General features: G+C 45.7%; 1 protein-coding gene across 1 annotated transcript; it reads right to left on the reverse strand.

Moving 5' to 3' along the window:
- Window positions 1-358: 358 nt before the first annotated feature.
- LOC309364768 (hyaluronidase-1-like) lies at window positions 359-9,911 on the reverse strand. The gene is made up of 4 exons (XM_081902657.1): window positions 9,709-9,911; window positions 6,041-6,993; window positions 3,079-3,168; window positions 359-728 (listed from the first exon to the last, which is right to left on the reverse strand). Exons 1-4 carry the CDS (start codon window positions 9,890-9,892, stop codon window positions 402-404), a joined length of 1,554 nt encoding a protein of 517 aa, XP_081758783.1. The 5' UTR covers window positions 9,893-9,911; the 3' UTR covers window positions 359-401.
- Between the last annotated feature and the right edge of the window lie 573 nt (window positions 9,912-10,484).

Below are 10,484 nucleotides of genomic sequence, written 5' to 3' on the forward strand. Positions count from 1 at the left end.
GACACTGTGATGGAAACCAGAGGACACAGAAACGTCGTTTAATTTCCCGCCACAGTGGTACCTATTTATCTACTTGAACTTTGACGTGCTTTCGAAATGCTAGGTTGGCAGGAGCAGGGACCGAGCATCGGGAGCTCACCCCGTCATGGGGATTCGAACCGCTGTCCTTCCAATCGACAAGCCCAAGAGGCTCAGTGGTTTAGACCACAGCGCCACCCGCTTAAAACGGGGCACTTGGCCGGCATGTAATATATACCACATTTTTAACCCATTGCTATTGCAATGGGTTACAAACGAGCTATAAAATATTTTGAATAAACAGATGAATAAAAATAATCAAAAGCGGAACAGTGCAATATTGAGTAAGAGAGACTGAATTGCCTTTATTGTCAGTATGGTTTTCACCCTTTTGAGGACGAAGGCCGCTTGCAAGTCGACCCCTTCCATCCCTGGTAACAGTGGCAGATGAAACTACTTTTCAGGGCCCTTCTATCCTTCCGCCTCAGATATCCTTTCACGAGGACTTTTCTTGCATCAGAGTTATCGAAGACAATCTTATAACGGTGAGAAGGCAAATGCAGATAAGCATCCGATTCACTGTTTCTACGAACACATCTTCCATTCGTGTTGCAGAGAGTTTTGCTGCAGAACGTGGCCGCAGAAGTCACATTAATGATGTAACGTCCCAAGGGACCACTGATATAGCTTTTCAGTTGCAAGCAGCTTTCCTAAAAGAAAACAAAGACAACAACAGGCTTAGTGGCAGAGCAATACCTTGCACATCTACAGGGAAGTAAACCCCACAGGGTCCATGGTGGCTCACTCCCATATAAACTGGAACATTGGGTTGCAGATTGCATCTCTATTGTCAAATGACCAGGACAGATACTTGTCTGAGTGATCAAGGAATGTGTCCATGGCAAAGAAGGGAATGGGGGGGGGGGAATTCCCTAAATCTCAGTTTTATTTATTTATCTGTATGTTTCTACAGCCCATGGTAGGGAGGAAAGCAGCAAAATGGGTTCTTCATTTTGCTCCTCATCTTTTTCTGTAATTTCCAGATCTGTTGACACCACCACGGGATGCGGATGGCGCTGTGGGTTAAACCACAGAGCCTAGGGCTTGCTGATCGAAAAGTCAGCAGTTTGAATCCCCGCGACGGGGTAAGCTCCCGTTGCTCGGTCCCTGCTCCTGCCAACCTAGCAGTTCGAAAGCACAACAAAGTGCAAGTAGATCAATAGGTACCGCTCCGGTGGGAAGGTAAACGGCAATTCCGTGTGCTGCTCTGGTTCTCCAGAAGCGGCTTCGTCATGCTGGCCACATGACCTGGAAGCTGTACGCCGCCTCCCTCAGCCAATAAAGCAAGATGAGCACTGCAACCTCAGAGTTGGCCACGACTGGACCTAATGGTCAGGGGTCCCATTACCTTTACCTTGACACCACCACGACGTGTAGGTATATAGGTTTGCCTAGTAGGAGAGCCCACTCAGCTGAGCCACCAAGATTGTCACATTCAGGTGGTATACTAAGGGCTTCTTCATTTACATTTTGCACTGCTCTTTCTGAGCTCTCCCCCCTTCTCTCTATCTCTCTTTCTTTCCTTCTTTCTTCCTTTTCTTTCTTTCTTTCTTCCTTTTCTTTCTTTCTTTCTTTCTTTCTTTCTTTCTTTCTTTCTTTCTTTCTTTCTTTCTTTCTTTCTCTTTCTTTCTTTCTTTCTTTCTTTCTTTCTTCCCCAGAGCTTTCACCACAAAAATCAGCTCTTTGAAGAATCTCTTTTCTCCTTTACTTTTTTTTTGTTCTTTTTATGATTTTAAATTCTTGAGAGCCCTCTGTTTATCTTACTCATGTGTCAGTTTTATTTTCTGAAGCCCAGAGCTTTTTTTCAGAGGGTACTCAAGGCTACGCAGCACTGGCACCTCTGTTTTATTGTTAAAAAGTGTGGCACTTACTTCATGTTGATTACTAGCACCCATTTTTCATTTTTTTAAAAAAGCACTGCTGAAGACTTATATTTGGGGTAAAAAGATACATACAGAGAGGTGTTGGACAGAAGAGGAAGGCAGGCAAGAAAGGTCTTTCTCAAGGTGTGAGGTTGAGGAAGGGGGAGGCTCCCAGGTGAGAGTTGGGAGGTTTACTTCCCTGTATGTGGACTGAACATTAAGATACAATTGTGGTAGATTTTGTGTTGCTGCTGCTGCTGTTCTGTTCTGTTCTATTATTTTATTTTATTTTTCTTTCTTCTTTCTCCCCCCTTTCTTCTTCTGTTATATCTTTTTGTTTCTTTTTCTGCATTACATTATTATCATTATTATTATTACTCTTTAGACCAGTTTGGTTTTTTACTGCATTACAGTGGTAAAAGGGTAAAGGTACCCCTGCTCATACGGGCCAGTCTTGACAGACTCTAGGGTTGTGAGCTCATCTTACTCTAGAGGCCGGGAGCCAGCGCTGTCCGGAGACACTTCCAGGTCACGTGGCCAGCGTGACGAAGCTGCTCTGGAGAGCCAGCACCAGCCCAGCACACAGAACGCCATTTACCTTCCCGCTAGTAAGTGGTCCCTATTTATCTACTTGCACCTGGGGGTGCTTTCGAACTGCTAGGTTGGCAGGCGCTGGGACCGAACGATGGGAGCGCAACCCGCCGCGGGGATTCGAACCGCCGACCATGCGATCAGCAAGTCCTAGGCGTTGAGGTTTTACCCACAGCGCCACCCGCATCCCATTACAGTGGTACCTCAGGTTAAGTACTTAATTCGTTCCGGAGGTCCGTTCTTAACCTGAAACTGTTCTTAACCTGAAGCAGCACTTTAGCTAATGGGGCCTTCTGCTGCCGCCGCGTCGTGGGAGCCCGATTTCTGTTCTTATCCTGAAGCAAAGTTCTTAACCTGAAGCACTATTTCTGGGTTAGCGGAGTGTGTAACCTGAAGCATATGTAACCTGAAGCATATGTAACCAACGGTACCACTGTATATCTAAAAAAACAAAATTAATACACGGGGGTGGGGAGGGAAGAAGATGAGAGATTACCCAAGAATTCTTGCAAAATCGAATACATTTTATTAACCCAGATTCACTTACTTTACTTAGGGCATACCGATGGTTTCCCCACAGGACGACTCCTGCGGCCCCCAGTGCTGCACTCTCACCAATAGTATTCACCAAGTCTTCCTGAAAAGTAAAGCAGGAACATGCATAATAACCAAGAGGCAAAGGTAAGGCACTGCTGTGATGTCCTGCGATCATAACCTGAAGCTCTTCTTCATGGGCCTCCTCCACGAGAGGTCCAGAGAGCGACAACACAAGAACGGGCTTTTTTTGTGGTAGCTCCCTGCTTGTGCTCTCCCCAGGGACGCTCACCTGGCGCCTTCATTACATAGTTTTAGGCACCAAGCAGTAACCTTCTTCTCCCAGGGCTTTGGGTAATTAAGTGATCTATGGCCTTTTAAACTGTGTTGGGGGGCGAGGATAGCTTTTGTTTATTACTATGGTGTGTATTTTTGTGTTTTTATATTGTAAACCATTCCATGATCCTTCGATGAAGGGTGATATAGAAATAATAATAATAATAATAATAATAATAATAATAATAATAATAATAATATACACACTTGTTTTGCTTTTCTTTGCTTTTTTGGTTCACCGTTGCAGAAACCACTAAAGAAACAGGTTTTTTGAACACTACAACCCACCCCCCTTGCAACACCTGTTTCCCAGAGATTTCACTGGTAGGAATGTGCACACCAGAGGGTATAATGCCGTTTTCTACAACACTGTCAACCCTCTTTTACAAACAAAGGCTAGTGTCTATCTCCTGTGAAAACATGCAGCAATTTCAAGAGTGTGGGATCAATCCGAATGACCAGGATAGGTAAAGGTAAAGGGACCCCTGACCATTAGGTCCAGTCGCAGATGACTCTTGGGTTGCGGCGCTCATCTCACTTTACTGGCCGAAGGAGCCGGCGTACAGCTTCTGGGTCATGTGGCCAGCATGACTAAGCCACTTCTGGCGAACCAGAGCAGCACACGGAAACACTGTTTACCTTCCCGCTGGAGTGGTACCTATTTATCTACTTGCACTGTGTGGTTTCGAACTGCTAGGTTGCCAAGAGCAGAGACCAAGCAATGGGAGCTCACCCCGTCACGGGGATTTGAACTGTCGACCTTCTGAACAGCAATCCAAATGACCAGGATAGGGCACAATAAATGCGAACCCTTTTCAGCACCCATAAAGCTCAAAAACTCTGTATTCCAAAAACTGCATCCCTGCTACCTATGTAACTCAACTCTGAAACTGCCTGGATAGCTCGGTTGGTTAGAGCATGGTGCTGACAGTGCCAAGGTTGCTGGTTTGATCCTGGCAACTGCATATTCCCGCATTGCAGGGGGTTGGGCTGCTTGACAATCCTCAGGGTCCCTTCCAACTCTACGATTCTACTGTGAGCTCCCATGCCACCTCCGGCCCTGTGCTTTTCTACAACTCTATGAACCTGTTGGGAAAAGTTGCCATGTCAACAGTATGTGGGTGATGTCCAGCTCTTTTTCAGGAGAGGATGTGCAGTTGCTGGATCGGAGTCTGGGTGCAGCAATGAGCTAGGTGAGGGCCAGTGAGTTGAGACTGAACTCTGTCAAGATGAAAGTGCTGGTGGTGGCCAGTACTTGGCTTCATGCTGGATGAGGCCAAACTCTTCCAGAAGGATCAGGTGCGTAGATTGGGCGGTATTCAAGGACCCAACATTGGAAGGCTGTCTGGATACGTCGAAAGGAGTTCCTGCGCTTGGAGATGGTGTAAAATGAGGCTGCCAGGCTTCTGGGTGGCATTGCGATTTGAGAATGGACCTCACCAATCCTTAAAGAACAGCACCGGAATGCAAGCAGGCCCAGTTTTCAGACTATGGTCTATAAAGTAGGTTCCTGGGCCCCAAATACTTGAATGCTTGCCTCTGCCAGTATATGCTACTATCTGCAGCAGAGGCCCTGTTGTGGTCCTGTGACTGTGGCACATCATGCAGCCAGCTCACATAGCTCATTGTCAGTTACGGCTGTAGTACTTCGCTGTGGTGCTCTGCTGAGGAACTCTCTCCCACTAGAAATATGACACACACACATATACCCCGTTCTACTGTTGCCAACTTTTCATCACCACATGAAGAACATTCTGGTGTGTTTAAAGGCGTTGGCTCCTGGAGGCCAAGGCACTTTGACCCCTCCCCATCTTTTTTTTTTGAAAGGGCAGAGCCTCTTCAATATTCAGAGGACCTCACTCGCGATATCAGGGTGCTGCGTTGGGCCCCCTCAATTGTCCAGAGAATCTGGCACCTCTGGGTGTATTGTGCATTTAGGGAAGAGAGTGCTTAGTCCTGCTCTGTTCACCATGACAGTATATTTCTTTTTAGAGTGTTTATGGTTTAAATGCATATATTTGTGGTTTAAATGTATATGTATATGTATATGTGTTATAGTACACATATATTAGGGCTGCTATACGTCCGGGTTTAACTTTCCCGGACATATCCAGGATTCGTCCAGGTGGAATTCCCCAAAACCGGGACATATGGCAACTCATGCTGGGAGTGTTGTTATTTTGGCAATTTTCCTTAAAAATACCTCAAAAACTCGATATATTTTTTGGGAAATTTTTCAAAAAAAAAGCAGCTCAGAAACTTTAGCCAAATTAAGAAGAACAAGAAGAATAAACGCTTAACAACTTTTGTGTCTGCAAAGTGCTCCTTCATAAGTGGCCCCTCTGTATGAGCAATCTGCAGGAAAGTCCCTTGCAAGGCAACAACTGCTCAAGAGATTGTCTACTTGTGAGACTACTGCACTTTTGGAGCCTAAAGGATACTAGTTCACTCTCTGGAGCAGGGAGTTCTGGTTTCAAGGCATTGCCTACTTAGTGACAGAAGTTGTCCTAGGATCTTGCATGAATTCCTTTCTCTGACATTGAAGCTTTCACCCGTATACAATCAGGTACCTGCTCAACAGTAATGTTTAAGCTGGTTCTGGGAGGTTTATAGCTTCTAGTCTATGCCTTTCCCCTTACCTCTGTCAAAGGGCTGAACGTTCTGGCATAAAATGGCCTAGAATACACAAAAACAGGCAAGGCATAGTCCTTTCTAGCCATGGTAGCAACACGCATTGCTTCCATAACCCGATAGCGCACAAATCTCTGAGAGTTCCGACTTGACTGCAGCTTGTGCTGCAGGTATACGGAAGGATATAGGGCAGTGCTTTCTTTCCATAACCATAGCAGACGGTCATTCAATTTCAAGTCAAGCTTTTCACATTTTCCTGTGTATTTATCTGGATGCACCATGAAATTATAATTATGGCATTCCGGGTATAGATGGTAACCCCAGAGTCCCTTTGGTCTCATTCTTTTCGCTTCGATAAGGGTGTTCTTCATAAACGTCTCCCCTGCCTTTTCAAATGCTTGCTTGGCGGCGCTCCTGATTCTGAAACTAGACCAGTGAGGATTCTTCTTTCTAATAGGTTCGAGAGACCAAATTTTGTACATATTTCTAGTGCCCACGTTCCTCGTCCACTGGGGCTTCCAGTCTTCCCAGTCAATGACTCCAAGTCCCTGGAATTGATTTGTAGGTATGGCCTTTTTGAGATCAGACTTGACTTTGGCGATGTGCTTGTAAAGGTTTCCGCGCTGTGGTATTCCTCCATTGATGGGCTTAACGGGGCTCTTTAAATAGGGGTAGTAGCCCAAGCGATTGTGATAAAATATTGTCACAGTGGAGCCACTCAAATCGTCATTGGGATTTGCGTGAATTTTAAAAGTTCTAAGGTCTAAATCCACCTTGTACCGCAGCTGGCACAGTCTGGTTGGTGCGTTCCATAGCACTACGAAAGGTTTGTGTGCGAACAATGGAGTCCTCGCATGCATAATTTCTTTACCATCCACCACCATCACTAACATCCAGACTCCTAGACATGTAATCCACAGATGGCGCAGAGTATGCCATTTTTCTGATACTGCTGTGGCAACTTCATCAAAGGGTGGAAGGAGGGAGGGGGCAACAGAAAGAAAACATTAGTGAACAGTGAAGACAATATCTTTAAAAAAACCAAAACATTGTGATTTGATTTTACAAATGAAAAAATAATTGCAATGCTAAATGCATATCCATAAAATGAGATTTCTCTTAATCTTGTGACTCCCCCCCCCATCACTTCCACGAGTTCTATTGTCAACATTTCCAACTGCATATTATTTCATAGTCTATGTTTTATATCAATCCCTATTATCCATGGTATTTGTTACATTACAAGTGAGATTTAAATCCTGCTAATGTTTTCATCTGCTTACAGTTGTCTCCTAAATCAATTATAAATTTCTCCCATCCTTCCTTGAATTTCTTGTCTTCTTGGTCTCTGAGTTTCCCAGTCAGCCTTGCCATTTCAGCATAGTCTAACAGCTTAGTTTGCCCTTCCTCTCTGTTAGGGACTCTTTCTTCTTTCCATCAGTGAAGACAAGACCTAACATAACTTTTTCTAACTGGTGAATCAGTTAAAAATCACAGCCCTAGAGCAAACTAGCCCCAGTAAGGCTGCTGCAGAGGCTTGATTGGCAAGTCAGCCTTTCCCAGAAATCAACCCCAGGTTGCAGAATCTAATGTAGCAAAACAGACACCAACCTCTCCATGTGCAACCCAGGGCTACAATCTACAATCATGGTTTTTAACATTAAGGAAGGGTTAAGGAATGCTTTTGATAAGCTAGATTGGACACATGATGTCCTGCTATTTACGTTCTTAATGTGTTATTACCTTGTCTTTTTTAATCACTATGGTGGTCATGTGGGATTGCTATGAGGAATTATGAAAAATGAAGCAAGCCATTGTGTCAGCGGTGAAAGCATTGCTTTGACTGGGTTTGAGTCATTGACACGATTTCTGATTCAACCCCACAAGTCTTCATCTCTGCCCCATTTTCTCTATGCCTGACACTCATGTACAGTGGTACCTCAGGTTAAGTACTTAATTCGTTCCGGAGGTCCGTTCTTAACCTGAAACTGTTCTTAACCTGAAGCACCACTTTAGCTAATGGGGCCTTCTGCTGCCGCCGCGCCACTGCTGCACAATTTCTGTTCTCATCCCGAAGCAAAGTTCTTAACCTCAAGCACTATTTCTGGGTTAGCGGAGTCTGTAACCTGAAGCGTATGTAACCTGAAGCGTATGTAACCCAAGGTACCACTGTATAAGCATTCTACACAGACCAGTTGCTTACCAGGCATCCTGGGTACATAAAGATAAGGAGGTAGCTTTGATGTAGCTTTTGTTAATCTTAGGGCCAGGAAACAGAGTTCACAAGGAGGTGGTATAATGCCTGTCTTTCCTAGCCTGTCCTTCCCTTCCTATGGTTTATTACCTCCGGGGTTTGATGAACGCATTCCTCCTTGATTCCTGTTTATTTAGCCTGAACATGTATGCATGCTCAAATAGGAAGTAGTTCTTTGTAGTTAAGAGGCTTCCTCTGATCTGACTTTGTCCCCACGTGGGGATTTTTTTAATGTCCAGGACCTCTTCTGAAGGCGGGCAGGGGGCAAAAGTCTTTGCTCCCGCCTGCCTGCCTTCAAAAGCCATCCGGGATAGCGGGAAGCGCTTCCCTGCTATCCCGGACTGCTTTTAAAATGCTGGCGGTGGGGAGCAAAGCCTTTCGCCCCCGCCGGCCTTCCTGGACCTCTTCTGAAGGCCGGGGGGGGAAGGCTTTGCTCCCCACCGCTAGCATTTAGAAGAGGTCCCCGGAGATTTCCCTATGGGCTTTCTTCTTGCGAAGCAAGCCCATAGGGAAATTCGTTTTGCGAAGCGCCTCCAAAAACGGAAAACCCTTTCGTCTAGCGGGTTTTTCGTCTTGCGAGGCGTTCGTCTTGCGGGGCACCACTGTACTTACATTTGACCAAAAAAAGGAGAGAAAAAGGTTAAGAAAAAAGTATGGCCTGTGATGTTTTGGAACAATGTATCTAATAGGGGGGAATAACGTTAAACAAGTCAGTGTAGATCCAGCCCTACTCCCTCCCCTTCAAAGCCAACTTGGTCTTTGTAGAGAGGATGCTTCCATGAAAATTTTAAAGCCCAGTTACTTCCCTTTAGCAATCTAACAGCTGGTACCCCACCTGCATTGCTCATAGCCTTGCACTTAGCATAGCATTGCACTTAGCAGAGCATAGCAACAAGGACACAGGCAGGAGTCTTGTAGCCTAAGCACATCCCTGTTGCAGAAAGGGAAACTATTAGTCCCTTTGCTACCACCAATTCACAGTCTACTTTGGCATAGAACAGGGAGGCTAAATTAGAAATGCTTCTGAGGGAGTCCATAATGTGTTGTGTTCCATGGCAAACCATCAGCACTGGTTTAAAGGTGTGTTTTGTTTGTTTGCAAATTTATTTTCTGCAAATTTATTTTTCAAAAGATTGAACCCTATCTATGGAGATTAAAATGACGTATGCTGGATATTTAAGGTGAGTTATGTGGATATGCTGGCTGCAGACACCATTTTAATATTGAAGTAAGCCCCTCTTCCCCACGATGGTATTTACCAACACAATAGTAGCCATTGTCCTCTTCTGTTTGTTTTGGGCTTCCAGAGTTAGCCTCTCACAGGTTGTCGCTGCTAAAACATCCCAAACTACCCATCAAAGCTCAAAAAGCAGCGTGGGGATTTCTCTGGTTTTAGGAAGAAAGGTGGTAGGTGGGACTTACCTCCACACCTGAGGCAGAGCAAGACTGCAAGCAGCCATTTCTGAGCCAATCCTGGCCCCCAATGATCAAAGAAGAAGCCCTGCTGCATCAGAAAGCCTCTTTGTACTGAGAGGAGGCTGGTTTTGAAGGATGTCAGCTGAGAGAAAGCAGGCTTGCAAGGGAGACTCAGATTCATGGCAACCATAGTCGTGTAACCTCTAGAAAGCAACGCATTGCTCAGTTTGAGGAACCAGGAGCAAGTGGTCCTGGGAGGAGGCTGGGAGGAGCCTTCTTGGCTTTTCAGATCACCTGGCCCTGGTGGGTTTGAAAGGTGCTATAAGCCTCTGGCAATATGCTGGGGTGGTTCTAAAGAGCCACAGAGGTGTGGGCAGTGGTTCCATTGGGATATTTAGGGCATAATGTACTGATAGCTCAGATAAATTCAAGTGGGTCGATGGATCAGCTGAAGCTGTATAGAATGCCCTCGATAAGAACATAAGAGCTTGCTGGATCAGGCCAGTGAACTGGCTTCACGCCCCCAACACACGCGTGGGGGCTGGCTTCCAGCCCCCGCACGATCAGGGGAATCCTCGGGGCCGCATCATCCCCTGAATCAGCCAATCGGCTTGCTCGGGGTGTGTGGCTTGCCTCACTTAAGGCAAGTGCGGCCCCGGGATCTCCCTCTTTTGGCTGCTCAGCTGCTGAGGTTTCCCACCCGCCCACCCTTTAAGGTTCCCCTTCTGACCTTGCTATGGACCTCGGTTGGTCACCATTAAGGGACCTGGTAGGAATTTTTT

The sequence above is a fragment of the Podarcis melisellensis genome (genome assembly GCF_964234715.1).
Source record: "Podarcis melisellensis genome assembly, chromosome: 2".
NCBI classification, from domain to species: Eukaryota; Metazoa; Chordata; class Lepidosauria; order Squamata; family Lacertidae; genus Podarcis; species Podarcis melisellensis.